The sequence below is a fragment of the Carlito syrichta genome, unplaced genomic scaffold (genome assembly GCF_000164805.1).
Source record: "Carlito syrichta isolate Samal-C Ts95f unplaced genomic scaffold, Tarsius_syrichta-2.0.1 Scaffold302059, whole genome shotgun sequence".
Lineage (NCBI taxonomy): Eukaryota > Metazoa > Chordata > Mammalia > Primates > Tarsiidae > Carlito > Carlito syrichta.
The window spans coordinates 459,982-475,870 of record NW_007246155.1 but is presented as its reverse complement, the minus strand read 5'-3'; the positions used below and the strand labels follow the sequence as shown (position 1 = coordinate 475,870).

The 15,889-nt window shown below is 41.2% G+C and overlaps 1 protein-coding gene across 1 annotated transcript in view; it reads left to right on the top strand.

Moving 5' to 3' along the window:
- Positions 1-15,889, top strand: part of LOC103258307 (ankyrin repeat and sterile alpha motif domain-containing protein 1B) — a 552,345-nt gene that overhangs the window by 88,163 nt on the left and 448,293 nt on the right. The window contains exons 2-3 of the mRNA XM_008055979.2: positions 6,328-6,917; positions 8,628-8,700. Coding sequence (XP_008054170.2) covers positions 6,328-6,917; positions 8,628-8,700 — 663 coding nt within the window. The remainder of the gene's footprint in view (positions 1-6,327; positions 6,918-8,627; positions 8,701-15,889) is intronic.

The window sequence follows — 15,889 nt, the reverse complement described above, 5'->3', positions numbered from 1 at the left end:
GGAAAGAGAAAGTGTAGTGAGATTGTTTAAGAGGCATTTAAGAGGGGAATCGGCCAGCAGGGATGACAAGCCTCCCATGGTGAGACAGGTAGACTAAACAGCGTGTCCCCTGAAGAGTCGGCTGTCCGAGAAGTGTGGCTATGGCAAAGCCTGTCGTCACAGAGGTTTGGCACAACCAGGGTCCTCCTGGAGAACCGAGGGGGTCAAGGCACCTTACGCAAGAATTTTTGAACCAGACGGAAAGCACTTGACCAGGCGGCAGGTGGGAGCATGTTCGAGACTCCTGCCGGTCGAATAGGGCTTACTGTGGGGCAACAAACATGGAGCCTCCAAGGCTCCCTGTTACCCGACAGATATGGGAATCCTTCAGAATCTGCTGTGGGCCAGCAGACGTGGGACCCCCAGGATCTGCTGCAGCCTGACAGCCATGGGATTCCTTAGGGGAGGGAGAGAGAGAGAATTTTATGGAAGCTGCTGTGGGTTGGGAGACATGGGACCCCTGGGGCCCGCCACAGCCCAGCAGCCACAGGAGTTTTAAGGGTTCAGAGAGATGAAAGAGAAGAGGAAGCCTTTAGGGTCTGCTGTGGTTGTGAAGGCCGAGGCAGGGTGCGTTCCCGCTCGCCCTGGGGCCAGAGGGACTGCTGGACAATCAATGGCCAGTTTCCCCCGGGGATCCCAGGCAAGTTTCAGGCTTCCGTGTCTGGGGAACTCACCTATCCAGTGGTCACTGGTGGATGCAGGTCAGGCATTCAAAATGGTGGGGAAGGTCCGGGAGGGCTAGAGTGGCCACTGGCGCTGGGTCGGGGATCCCGCCTATGGGAATACACCCGCACAAAGGTGAGGAAGCACCCGATCTGAGTCACAGCACCAATGAAAGAAGTTCGGCGCCAGTAATGACTCCACACCCAGCCAGGACCAAGAGATTTATTAAAGTGGCTGTTACAGAGGGGATCTGTAATGGCAAAAAAGAAAAAGAGAGAGAAAGAGAGAGTAAGAGAGAGAGAGGAAGTGGGAGAGAGGCGGGGAGAGAGCTGCAGAGAGGGAGAGAGTGACAGAGAGAGAGAGAAAGAGAGACCGAGAGAGAGAGAGTTGCGGGGAGAGGGCTGTATTTATCAGCCTGACAGGGGCTGGAAGGGGCCGTGCTATGTTCCTATTGGAGGAGCTGCATGGGAGCAGGGTGGGGCCAACACCATGTTCTAGTCCTATTGGACGCATAACAAAGCTGGTTACGGATCGGAGGCTTGCAGGTTTGAAATTCGCGTGTGGGAAGGTTTGAAATTCGCGCGCGGGGAATTGTGCTCACAGAAGCCGGGACCTAGGGCTTTTGTTGTCTGGTGTGTTGGCGCCATTTTGGGAGCCGCCCCTCTGGTCGCTTCCTGCACCCTTCAGGCACTACTGAGACTTTGCCACCCGATGTACAGGAGGTGTTTTATACGTATCTGTGAAACAAATTCACAATCTCTAGTAATATCAACATCAGCACTAGATTCCTTGAAAATTGATTTTTAAAAAAATTTTCTAAAAGGGATATAGTGACACAATAGACAAAAGTTATGATCTATCATTGAAGTCACTTGTTTTCCGTAATTTGGTCTCCTCATAACATGAAATTTAGTATTTTATTCAGGTATTTATATAGGTGATAAAGATCAGGATAAAGATGAATAAAAAGAGGTTGAACTGCTTACTATTGGAGACTTACTCTGACATTTCTTAGAAATGCTAATGCTGCTTTGAATAACTATCAGATTGGAATTCACGCATATTTAGTTCTGTACCTTGGCATGAAACATCCACTTGTCAAAAGAGAAGTGTGAAATTAAATGAGGCAAGTCATGAAAATAGTTTAATCTGTATCTTTTGCCTCCATTCATCTAAAGAAATAGTAAGAAAACACAAAAATTCTTTCCAAAGTATACTTTTTAAAATATGCGAACAGAAACAAAGGAGTAAATCTCATATGATTATCATGTCAAAATAATCTTTATTGTCTGTCTAATGCAATCAGCTGTTACTGTATGTCTTTGTAAAAATGAAATCATCTAGATTAGAAACTATTGTTATAATACTAGAAACATATATTCACTGTCTTCTATGCAAGAGAGTGTTCTAACTGCTTTGCTTCTTGCCATGATATAAAATATGTGTGTCCTCCTCCAAAGTTCATATGTTGAAATCCTAACCCCCAAGGTGATAGTCTCAGGAGGGGGGCCTTTTGGAGGTGACTAGGTCATGAGAGCAGGGACCTTATAAAAGATGTCATCCACAAGGGCACCTGCATAATCAACACTTGTATACCTAACCCTGGATTGTACCCCACATGGCTCTTCGTCTGGTCTGGGCCAGCCTCCACTTATCCTGGATATGCTCTCTGCTGCGTCCGTGGTCCATGGGCAGATTGGCCTGGGCTTGGTGTGTCCTGGATGGCCGCACTCACATGCAGGGTAGTTGATTGACTGTTTGCTGGGGTGGCAGATGTGGCCGGTGTATTAACTGTGTCTTTTTCTTTTCTGGGTGTTTGTTTTTGTTTGTATGCTTTGATAATGTGGGCCCCTGCTGTGGCTGGAGAGACTGCCCCTCTCAGGGCTAGCTAATTCCTGGAGAAAGTAATCAGTCACGCTTTTCATGTGCAAACAAATGGAAAGCCACACCCCCACTGCCACCTTTATCTGGCTTCCGCTGTCCAGGCCACCATTCATTCCCCTGCCCTGATTACCTTACAGGCAGGCACCAGACAAAGAGGTGCAGTCCCTCTACCCCAGAGTTCCCTGAAAAGTATTCAGACCAGCCAATTCTAAACCTGCTTATCCCTGCTTTGCTTGTTCCTGCCTGTGGAAACCACAGTAAAGGATCTCCCCTCCCTCCCTCAGCCTCCTGACTGACTAGTTGTCCCTGTGGTGTGGCACGCCCACTTCTTGGATCAGTGAGTAGAACTGTCTATCTTCTCAATGGTAACCGTCTCCTGATCTATTGGTTTCACTATACCTGAAAAACCATAAAACCTTCATTTAACAACAGCTGGATAAGTGTCATTCCATCATCCAGCAGCCAGCCTGGGGGTTCACATGTTGGCAAGGCTCTAAGAGCAGCAAGAGAGCAAGTCTAATGCACACACGCTTTTCGAGTCTCTGCACAGATGGTGTTTGCTGGTGTCTGGCTGAGCAGTACAAGGCCTGTGGCCACATGGGAGTCAGCATGGGAGACCGGGTGCAGGGACAGCTGTGTCTGCAGGGAGCCCCTGGGCAGACTGGGGCTGTAATTGCCCTCAGCCCGCCACTCAGGCTTTCCTGGAGGCTTTGTATCAACGTCTCATTTTCTTTGATTTGGCCACTGAAAAAAGCAAGTAACATTTGTCTTCTTACTGCTGTTGGCAAAAATGTTATCATCATGATGCTAAGAACTGTGACTCAAGAAATTGAGTTTTGAAATCGATAACTAGATTATCTTTTACTTAGAGAAGTCACTAGAAAAGACTTGGACAACATAAAGTATTTTTGAAGGCCAGGCACAGTGTCTTGCACCTGTAATCCCAGTGCTTTGGGAGGCCAAGGTGGGAAAATCACTTGAGGCCAAGAGTTAGAGATGAGCCTGGGCAGAACAGTGAGACCTTGTCTCTACAAAAAAATAAAATATAAGAACTATAGGCCACGCATCATGGTGCGTGCCTGTAGTCCCAACTACTCAGGAGGCTGAGGAAAAAAAAAAAATCTCCTTGAGCCCAGGAGGTCGAGGCTGCAGTTAGCCATGATGGTGCCACTGAACTCCAGCCTGGGCAACAGAGTGAGTCTTGATTCAAGAAAAAAGTATTTTGGAGCTGTAATTATAGTCATTTTGGTCAAACCACAGAGAGGATGGCAGCCTAATAATAATATTTGCAGAAAACTTCAAATACTATTACACCCCTAAAATTCTCCTTACTGTAGATAATGAACTTGGTCAGAAACCCTTTTGACTGACGTACAGAATCTTTGGCCCACAATGGGCTAGCTCTTTTCAACTTTCCTTTCAAATTCAAACCCATCATCCTTCTTCAGCCGCTTTCAAAATGAAATGCTGAACTACCTTGTTTCAGATCTCCTCCTGACTACTGTACCACTCCCCATATCCGTCACCCCACAGTAGAAAGCCATAGGGGGTCTAAGAGGCCTAGTAAGAAAAATGGGAAAATAAACAGGATGCCAGGTCTTATTTTCTCATAATATTAGCTTATCTCCAAGAAGGAAACAAAACAAATACAAAAAGAACAAACAAAAAACTCGAATGCTCTTCGGCCACCATTCCCAAATTCCAGAAATAGTCATGAGCAGAGAAATGTGTCCCTCTCCACAAAGCCTACTTTCTTGTTCCGGGGGGAAAACCAATCCTTAGGTTGTTCTTTTATCTCAGTAGTCATATGTTTGCCAGACCAATGGCTATTGGAATCTGATAGACTTTAACTTGAACCTCAGCTTAATCACTGACTAGGCACAGAAACACCAGCAACTTAAGTTGTCTAATTGTTAGTTTTGACTTCTGAAAAGTGGACAATAATAAGTGTTCAACTCTAGTCTTTAGACCAAGTTCAAAGCTGCCTTGCCCCACTACCCACCCACGTTTCTACCCTAAGAAAGATTTCTGTCGTGAGGGAAAGAAGAATGGAGTTTTCAAGACATAGTGTGGCTACTTTAGAAAGAGATGGAGTTTTTTGTGGGAGAATACAGTCAGTATAATAGTACTAACTGGGGGCAGATTGTTGCTCTTTTGTGCTTGGTGTCACTTGGGTCTCTCTTCCTGTCACTTGTCTTTCTTCCAACTCAGGATGCAGGTATGACAGGTCTGGGCAGAGACCAGACTTCTGAAAAGCCTGAGACCAGGGCAGAGTCAGGGATATGGAAAGCTGGGAGTGCACATACCTTCACCAGCTCCCATGGAGGCAGCAGTGAGGAGCCCTGGGCCCACCCTTCTTATAGAGTGTATTTGTCTATAGTGTCCTCTGGGCAAATGTCTGATAAGACTTACTGTGGTTGCCAGTTTCTTAAAAATACAAGAATTTAGCATTTTGGCCATTTCTCTTTGTCAGAAAACCATAAGTATTATTACAAATAATCACTTCATAGGACTGTTATGAGGGTCAAATGAGGTAACGTGACTATAACTCCTAAATCAGTGCCTAGTGAGCAGTACATGTCTATTAAATGTTACCTGTTAATTTATAAAAATGTAGGTATTTGGGGCTTATGATGGTAACTAACTTCTTTAAAGTATAAATCAACAAATCAACTTTGGATGTGGTATCATTATGTACCACCTTGGCTGCATTTAACTTCTTCACAAGATGGGTTATAGGCTTATCAGGTAATTTAACTTTTGATCTTGGCAAATATTTAGCTACCTATAGGAACTAAAATGGCCACTGAAGAAAGCAAAATGGCTTCCTTTGCTAAATATGGCCAGGCTTTTACACAGTATATTTTTAAAAGACAAATTAAGTCATAAAAAAGCATGGAATATTTTAAATATCAGAGAAAATGTATGTTTTATCTTGGAAAAAATTCTAAAGCAATAGAAGTTATCATTCTCCTTTGGTTTCTTTTCTGCATCCCATTTTCAAAGATCTGAAGAAATTTGAAAATAACGAATGCTATTTCAGAGAAGAAAGAAAAAGCCTTGTGTTCATAGCTTAACATCAGTTTCGTGTGGAAGAGTCTCTCTTTTTAGTGCTATTACAGGTGGCATTGTTCGCCTATGTTAAGCCTGAACAAATTCCTTTTGTCTAAGTCATACAATTTGTATAAAATTATTCTTAATTTTACATTTAAACTAATACTATCAGGATTATTAAACTTAAATGATCTCTAATTGTACTTTCTCTCAAGCTGTTGCTTTTGAATGTATTTGCCAGGAGGAGGACAGGGGGATGTCTTTCTATACGATCTTGACTTACCTGCCTGTTATCCTGCTGCATGATGATTCGTGTATTGCGAGGGTTTGGATGTGAGTGTCCCATTTCAAGAAAACCCAATTTTGTTCATTCACTATAAAATATACACCCTTGGCTCGCGGGAGAAGAATATGCAGTCACTTAACCGATACACATTTCATACTTTTAATGAACCCTGAGGTGTATCAGGAAGACTTGATTCACACACGCACGGGTGCATATACACACATCTGTTTTATACATGGGACTATAGGGTCATGGGTGTTATCTCATGAAGTGAAGATATCGCTGTGTAGCAGTAAATCAAATGTGTGGCTGTTGCTCGAGCTCCTAAGTGCAGTCATTGCATCGTGACATTCAGAGTCCTGTATCAACAAGCGTCTTGACACTCTTCCTCCCTTTTGCAGATGACCTCTCTCAGCAGAAGGACAGTGATCCCCCAAAAGAATACGATCCCGGGCAATTTGCAGGCCTGCTCCACGGATCCTCGCCAGCCTGTGAGTCGCCTGAAAATCCTTTCCACCTCTATAGGAAAAGAGATCAGTGTGAAGAAGGACAAGACGGAGTCAGTCTGGCAAGCAGTCCTTTGCCTCTCAAGCAGTCTTCAACAGAAAACAACTCAGAACGTTTAGTGAAGAAAATCAAACCCAAAGTGGTCAGTAGAACAATTTTTCACAAAAAAAGCAGCCAACTCGAAAACCATACCATTGTAGGCACACGACCTAGCAAGAGTGGATCCCGGAGTGGGGACCAGTGGGTGGTGAGCGCAGGGGGATTTGTGGAGAGAGCCTGTACTCTGGGGAGAATAAGGTCCTTGCCTAGAGCCCTGATCGACGTGCATTTGTCAAAAAATGTCTCTAAGTCCGATTCGGATCTCATTGCCTACCCGTCCCGCGAGAAAACATCCAGAGTTAACTGGAGTGAGTCGCCAACTGCTGAGCATAGTTCTAAAGGAAATTCTGAAAGAACACCGTCCTTCACATCGGAATGGGAAGAAGTAAGCTTTGTTCCTCTTGCTGTTCTTATATACGGCTTTGGAGTCAAGGGGGGTTGGTGGAAAGGTTTTTCAACTTTTAAAGTCTTTCAGAGGCAATCATCATCATCATCATCATCATTAACAAATGCATGCAATTACAACCAGAAGCAAAAGGTTCTATGTGTACTACGTGGTAATTTCCCAGCAAGTATAAAAACAAATACAGTCTGCACATATGGGTTATTCTATTGTTTCCATAGAGATTGATATCAAGCAGAAGTAATAACTAGCTATGAGGTTCCAGAGAACGTTCCCATCTTGTCTTACCAAGCTCTGTAACTGACAAATTGAGAAAAAACTTGGTATTTTACTGTATGATTTTGCTACTTGCTAAACTTTTTATTAGCTTGTCTCCCTTTTGTAAAGGGATATATTTTTCAGAATATCTCCACAGAATCTTAACCTTAATGGTAAACAGAGTGGTCCTGGCTTGTCTCCAAGCACCATACAGTAAATACATATCACTTAATATTTCCCTTTTGCGGAATTCAGTGCCCACCAGCAGAAACCCACCCTCTACCAGGCAGATGGGATACCAGAGAGCACAGAGAAACATTAAAGAAAATAATGTTTTGCAGTCAAGCATCACCAATTTAAGTTTTACTTAAAGACGAAGTCTTTCATTGTATAGGATTATTCGGAAAGTAAATGCCCTTGTGAGGTTATGACATAGCATCCTTTGTCCCTAAGGAGGGCTACATCGTAAGATAATGAAGTATCTTCCTTTTCTAAAAAAACCGCCTCAAGATATGGACCACAGATTTTCTTGGTATTTCATTCCAACAAATCACATTTTGTCTCTCAAAAGGTTGTACCATTGGATCAGGTTTGAAGAACAGTAGGTCACTAGAGTATTCTGAGAACTGGAAACGGATATGGTTCTGATAGTGACAGTCTGAATGGAGCTGTTTGGAAACATCACTTACATCTCTGCCTCTGTTTCAGGGTGAACAAAATGGGATATTTAAGTAATGCTCGTTGTCCTTCGAAGCCTTAGTTGGGTTGCTGAGACGAGGAGGAAAGGGATTAAACCATAAATAGCTATAGTGTAGAGAGTCACATCTTTCCAAAATTCCATACTAGTCGATGGATAGTTTTTTTCAAGTTTATCCATGGCTTGTATTTATGAATTCTATGAATAACATCTTAAATCCTTTTTTGGAGCAAGATTAATTAACATTTATCTTATCTCTTATGATTAAGTTGCTTCCATGCCTAGATTCTTGTGATTAGATGCCACTAATCAACTTGTTGGTCACTCCATTTAGTTAGAACTTAGTTCCCATGGCTATGCCCACCCTTCACCAGGCAGATGAGTTGCCAGAAAACATGGGCTGCCACACGTAAACTGACCCTCAGCCCCTTCTGAGTTTAAAGAATACACAAGTACCTAAGTTACCATCCCATCCAAGTACAGACTTTTTTTCAAAAAACACAAAAAAAGGCATGCCAATTTTTAAAGTTTAAGAAAAGGGGGCACAATTTATATTTTTAAAACAGGTTCAAAAGATGTTTGCTTCCCTTTAAATCTTTCTCTATAAGTCTCTTGATTGTGATATTGCTGTGGTAATAATATCAAGAATATATACTGCTGGCATTGAAAAGTTATTTTAAAATACAGTGTCCAAAGTGAATGTAATACTACTTTTACGTGGCTTTTGTTTCTTACAGATTGACAAAATAATGAATTCCATAGATGTTGGAATCAACAGTGAACTGAAAGAGATGAATGGTGAGACCACAAGTAAGGAAAACTTTATCTACAATATGATGAATAAATGTGCTCAAGAAATATCCAGAAAGTGATAGGAACCTTTAGATAATTTTATATTTTGTCATGATAACAGTAGCTACAAATTATTTCCTTCTACTCTCAGAGCTAACAACCATGACCTGTAAGCAACACTAAGTATAAGAATGTTGATTTAGCACATTGAGAGTTTTTTTCTATGTGCTGTTTTACTATGCTAATTTCTATTAATGAAGTTTTACTGGGTGTAGTAGTGGGGTGCGCGTAACCCCAGCTATTCAGGAGGCTGAGCCAGGAAGATGGATTGAGCCCAGGAATTTGAGACCAATTTGGGCAGCATAGTGAGACCCTGTCTTTAATATATATATTAAAGTATACACACACATACTCACACACACAAACTTATATATAAATGAAATTTCACCTTTATGCAGACCTCAGAATGAAGTACTTCAAAGCATTGTAGAATCTGATGACTTAATACACTACTATTTCTCATTCAATGAGACGATTGATACATCTGACCAAAGTGATTACAACTTCTGCCAAGTCATGAGCTCCAGTTTGGCAAGAACTGTGTGCATCCCCTAGTACCTAGCTGAGTATCTCACATAGTTCATTTTGAAATCACTATTTAATATATTACCCTTACTGAGAATCCTCTTCCCTACTACTAAAACTCAGCATAGAAAGTCATATCAGATCTAAGATTACTTATTTTTTTTTCTAGTTGGAGTTTTGTAGCTGATTCAGGGAATTTGTATTACTCCAGAATGGATACGAATTGTGTCTGGAGCTCCCACAGCTGGTCCAATATTGGCCATTCCAGTGTAAAGCCGGCACCATTGAAAAGTTTGTGTATTTCACAACAGACACAAGCACACCAAATAAAAAAGCCTGGTGATTCATTTCGCTTCTCTCAGTTGACATGTGTGAACAATTACAAAAGGGGCCCTTTCTGCTGACATGAAACCGAATGAACTACCTGCATCATTACAACTGCTAACATCAGAGTTTTTCTCAAAATGTGGTCCGAAGACCATCTACATCTGAATCACTTTCAGTACTGGTGAAAAATGAAGATTCCTGAGCCCCATGCTACCAAGTCAGTGCTTCTGGGGTGGAGCCTGACAAATCTGCCTCTTAAACAAGCCCTCTCAGTGACTCTTCAACACAGGAGAATTAGAGAGTGATTCTCTTTATTATTATTTCAATAGCTTAAGGGGAGACAAATAGTTTTCAGTTACATGGCTGCATTGTACAATGGCGAAGACTGGGCTTTAAGTGTGCCCATCACCCCCACTTGTGCACAGTGTGCCCAATAGGTGATTTTTCAGCCCTCCACTCCTTCCCTCCCGCCTCCTTCCGAGTCTCCAGTGTCCGTTACACCATACTCTCTGTCTTTCAGGATCCCTCGTTTAGTTCCTGCTTATAAGTGAGAACATGCAGTGTTTGTTTTTCTGTTCCTGAGTTAGTTCACTTAGGAAGTTAGTCTTCAATTCCATCCAAATTTCCTCTTTTTGATGGCTGAATAGTATTCCGTAGTGTATATATACCACATTTTCAATATCCACTGATCAGTTGATGGGCATTTAGGTTGATTCCACATCTTTGCTATTGTGACTTGTGCTGCAGTGAACATGCGTGTGCAGGTGTCTTTTTAATATAACAATCTCTGTTCCTTTAGGGACATACCTTGTAGTGGGATTCCTGGTCAAATGGTAGGTCTACTTTTAGTTCTTTGAGAAATCTCCATACCGATTTCCATAGATGTTATACTAACTTACACTCCCACAAACAGTGCTTAAGTGTTTCCTTTTCTCTGTATCTATGCCAGCATCTATTGCTTTTTGATTTTTGAATAATCGCCATTCTAACTGCTATAAGGTGGTATTTCATTGTGGTTTTAATTTACATTTACCTGATAAATAGTGATGTTGAGCATTTTTTCACGTTTGTTGGCCATTTGTATATATTCTTTTGAGAGATGTCTGTTTCTATCATTTGCCCACTATGAATAGGGTTATTTGCTTTTTTCTTGCTGATTTATTTGAGTTCATTTCAGATTCTCGATGTTAGTCCTTTGTCAGATGCATAGCTTGCGAATATCTTTTCCCATTTTGTAGGTGGTCTGTTTGCTCTGTTGATTATCTCTTTTGCTGTGCGGAAGTTTTTTAGTTTAATTAAGTCCCACTTATTTATTTTGTTTTCATCGTATTTGGTGTTTTAGCCATAAATTATTTGCCTAGGGTAAGAATTTTTCCTACATTTTCTTCTAGGATTTTTATGATTTCAGGTCTGACATTTAAGTCGTTGAACCATCTTTAGTTAAGTTTTGTATATGGGGAGATATAGGGATCAAATTTCATTTTTCTGCATGCGGGTATCCAATTTTCCCTGTACCATTTGTTGAGTAGGGTGTCTTTTTCCCCACTGTATGTTTTTGTCTTTTTTGTCAAAGAGCACATGGCTCATTTCTTCTGTGCTGGGACAAGTGAGAACTTATATTATTCTAACTCAGCTGGGCCCCATGTTAACTGATCATTTTTTAAAAGGTCAAACCATTTTTTTTCTTAAATATAGATTTGTTTTAGATTTTAAAATTGAAAAATCATGAAAGAATTCTCAAAATTATATACATATGTTTAGCGACAGGAGTACACTAGCTCTGGGATAGACTATGTAGCCAGTTGTCTCACAGAAAGACTGGTAACCAAGAACTTTTACAGGATGTGGAGAAGCAGCCTGGCAACATGTGTCACACGTTGTTCTTTCAGATGCGTTCACAGAATAATTTCAGGGAAGTTGTGAGAACACAAATTTTTGATTGACATGAAGCTTAAAGGTTTTTTTTTTCTTATCAACATTACTCATTCTGTCTTTAGTCAAAGATAGAAGGGCTGCCCAGCAAGATAATGAGCTACTCTACACTCTGAGGCCCACAAGTGCTTCTCTATTGGAATGGTGATTTGCACATTTACGTCCACAGTTAGACTTGGGTAACGTTGAACACTATGTTCTCAAAACCTAATAGATAATGCCCTGGGATCATTAAAATGTAATAAATATTATTGTAAAGAAAATAAGAATAAATGTGAAAAATGCTACTCTGGCAGAGCTGCCTTTTAAGAACATTTTAGAGGTAAACAACCCCTCAGATTATTTTCCCTTAACCCTTCTCTTCTTGCCTCTCATGCTGCCACCCTACCCGCTGCCTTTATTTACTGTTTTTCTACAGTGGTAATGACAATGAAAGTGGAGACCGAGTCCCCAAAGAATCACTACTATCAGCAAAGGCTGGCTCTGTACATGCCTCCCCTCCTATTTCTTAATTGCTCGCTAATGGTGTGCCAAGCGACTGACCTTACATGTGGCATTCCAGTCCGTGACTAGGCCCGGTGGGAGTTACAGCTTTGTGGAGTGACAGTCTTTTCCCTCTCAGAAACAGGTTCGCCTAGAGGTGTGATAACCCCATGCAGATGGCATTCCACAACAATATTTTGGGTATTGAGTGTGGTCAAGAAATCACATGACAAAATAAGACAGATGTAAATTCAAATCTCAGCTCTGTTATTTACTAGCTGCTTGATCTCAGGCAACTTTGTTTTCCCATTGGTCCAGGATCCTTGTAGCGTCGTGCTGTGGCACACGTATTGGAGTCTGGCACATGCAGATATGTGCTGAATTTTAGCTCCCAACTTGTCCTGCTGCGATGCAGACATTATGGTTGACACTGATCATACTGAGTTTGATACACATAAGCCCTTTCTTTAAGAACCTTACGATGCCAGCCATTCTTACAGTCTTAATGTTAAATCTGCTGTACTCCCTGGAGCTGGTGTGATCTGTGAATTGAAATACAGGTTGCTATAAACCCACCAGTCAATTGGTACCAGAATCACTAAAAGAGAGCATAAAACTCCAGGGTACCCTGGTAAAGAAAAGGAAAAAGCTAGTATGTATTGATTTAAGTGGTCTAAGTTATTTTTGTGAAATTTGAGTGTCCTCTTTTCACTTGACCATGGGGACGGCACATGCAGTGAAATATGTGAGAGGCAAATTTAGCACAAATGAGAGTATAGATGGCTGTACGCAGTGTGTGTTGTCCGGCCACAGGGATTGCTTTAGATGGCCACTGAGTCAAGTACTATGCCTGACTTTAATAGAGCTGTGCAGTTTTATGAGCACTGAAGGTGTTCATTGCTTCAGACCTCAGGAGGTCATTGGGGAATGAACCCCTAAGCAATGGAAATGAGGCCTCGGGATCAGCATTACCTTTTGTGTGTTCTTGCCCATTTTGTTTCAGCATTTGGGTCCCTCAACCCGTACACTTCCAATTGTAAACAAAATATTTATTGAACTGGGAAAAGAACTGGAACTCCCTCATCTTCACTTCTGTAAATATGAACCTGCTCAAAGTGTGAGCTGTCTCTGTGGAGTGTCTGACTCATTTTACACACTGAAATCAAATGCCTCTTTTTTCCTCCTCAATTTCTTGAGCAATTATATAGTAGCTTGAAACTTACCCAGCAATATCAACTGTCCAGGACTAAGATATAAATAAAAGTAAATAAACATTACTGAATTTATTTCAGGTCAGTTCCTTTGATTCTCCCTCACAGCATATTAATTCAGAGTTTTCACAAATAATACGTCTGGTTTCCCACTTGAAATCAGATTCAAATGCCAAACAAATCAGAGCTGGCAACAGTATCCAATTCTATCCAACACCTTGTCTTATGCAGAACACTCTGTTCTTGGTGGTGCTGGATATGTGATGTGACAGTATGTTCTGCATCTTCACGTACTCCCAGGTTTGCATTTTTAGAGTTCTTTCTGAGAACGGCTTTTGAAGTAAGTGAACCTGGTTTCAAATCCTAGCTTTACAGTTTCTGACCTGACATAATCCTCCTCACCTATAAACTCAGATTTTTAATATCCATCTTATAAGACTTCTGCATGTTTACATTATACACTATACTACATCAAGTTGAATACCTCTTATCAGAAATGCTTGGGACTAGGAGTGTTTCGAATTTCAGATTTTTTTAGATTTGAGAATATTTGTATATATATGATAAGATATTTTGGGGATGAGACCCAAGTCTAAACACAAAATTCATTTATGTTTCACATATGCCTTATTCGCATAGCATGAAGATAATTGTATACAATATTTTAAATAATTTTGTGCATGAACCAGTTTTGACTGTGTCCTGTTGCTTGAGGTCAGATGTGTGATTGTCCACTTGTGGCATCATGTAGGCACTCAAACTCTTGGCTTTTGAAGCATTTCAGATTTTGGATTTGCAGGTTAGGAAAGCTCAACTTTACAGCCTAGAATGTAGCCGGTGATCAATAGACATAAACTCTCCTGCCTTTTTACCCTAATTTACATGACTAGTCTTTCTAATTAGAGTGTGCACCACACATCAAGACACTTGGGAAATCTTGTCTTTTTGATCACTGAGGATTGTAGTTAAGGTATAACTCTACTCATATTCTAAGTTGCTTTTATGTGGAATGTTTTTTGAAATTTTATTTCTTAACCATTGTCATCAGATCACAAGGAAGTGCTTTCAAGTTAGGAAATGTACTGTGTTCACTGGAACTACTACACATTCTCACACTTTCTAAGAATCAGGTTGAATATCTTGTGAGGGATTGAAGGTCACTTCAGTAAAGCAGAGGCAGTAATTGGCTCACAGGGTGCGCTTATCATTACACACCAGCAAATGTGCAGAGTAATCAAGTGCCCAGACTCTAAAATACACAAGGGACAGATAATCTTGTAAGCCCTCCTATTTCTACACTGGTTTTAATAACTTCTTGTTCCACTGAACAGACTGCAGGTAGATGGTCAATGTTAGATTGACCTCAAATACATTAGTATAAAATACTTTTTAGCTAAAATGTATATTTTTAAGGTAGGATTTTTTCCTTATATTTAAGGTAAGATTACATTCAAAGAGAAATACTTTAGATTCTTATCTTAAAAACTTACTTTTTGGCAATGTATGAATTCCAGCTAAATTTTAATTATAAATGAAAGCTATTCAAAAGAAATCATAAAGAATTTAATCACGGGGCACAGTCTATTGGATAGAGTATGATTCCCAGGTCATGTGCTGGAAGATGCATGACTCTGAAAGCATAGCTAACCCCGCTTCCTCCTAGAGTCTAAGGGCCAGGTTTCATCCAGTTCAGGGTCTCAGTTTCTAGAACTTTGGGGAAGTCACCAAGGCAGAGTAAGTGCTCTCTGGCCTCCTTGTCTAAGCTCCACCTTCTCCCTCGGTCTGCAGGAGCAGGGAGGGTTCACACAACTGTCCTTTTCCCGGGAGGGGATCCCTTTCTGAGCAGAGAAGTGCGAGCACCTTCCCCACCCTGGACTGCTCCTTTCTGATGTCCTGGTGCTTGCAGGCCCCTGAAGTTTGCTCACTTAGCTCTGGATCTGCACCGGGAGGTGTCACAATGTGAATGTGTCACAAACGCAGCTGACAGCTGTCCTCCTGCTGAAATGGGGATATCACTCTTGAGACTCCTGGAAAACACTTTCAAAAAACGTACTTACAGTTGCCCTGTTAGAGAAATGAAAACAAATAAGGAAGCTCAAACGTATTGCATTCTCACAGCCTTACAGATGATGTGCTGTTTACTACTGTGAACACATTTGCATTTGATTCTCAAAACAACTCAGTGAAGTATTTTATCCATTTTTTAGACGAAGACTCAGAAAACTTAAGTAGCTTGTTGAAGTCAAATGCTTCAAATGCAGATTTTTTTCTCTTCTTGAAATCCATACACCTTTCAATCAAATACACTGCTTGCACAGAACAACATACACTAACCTATTGCTTTTTTCTCTCAGGTCCCATTGTACTGGCATGCAATAAGGGAGTCCACTGAGAGTGTTTAAGTGTGGACTCAACCGCCTCTCCTGAGCCATCTCTCAGTGTAGAAGCTTCAGCTAAAGCCCCCCAGCCCTCCCAGAACACAGGCCACATATCATGCATGTAAATGAGTCACAGCCCTGAATACATCCCACCTCCCATATCTGAATGCTCACCCTCTGATGACAACCCAGGTTTCACTTATTTTCAAAGGAAGAATTCTCCTTGCCTCCAGTAATATTCTTTATTCCATGAACTGTTAAATTACACATTAAAGCTTCTCTGAAATGCTT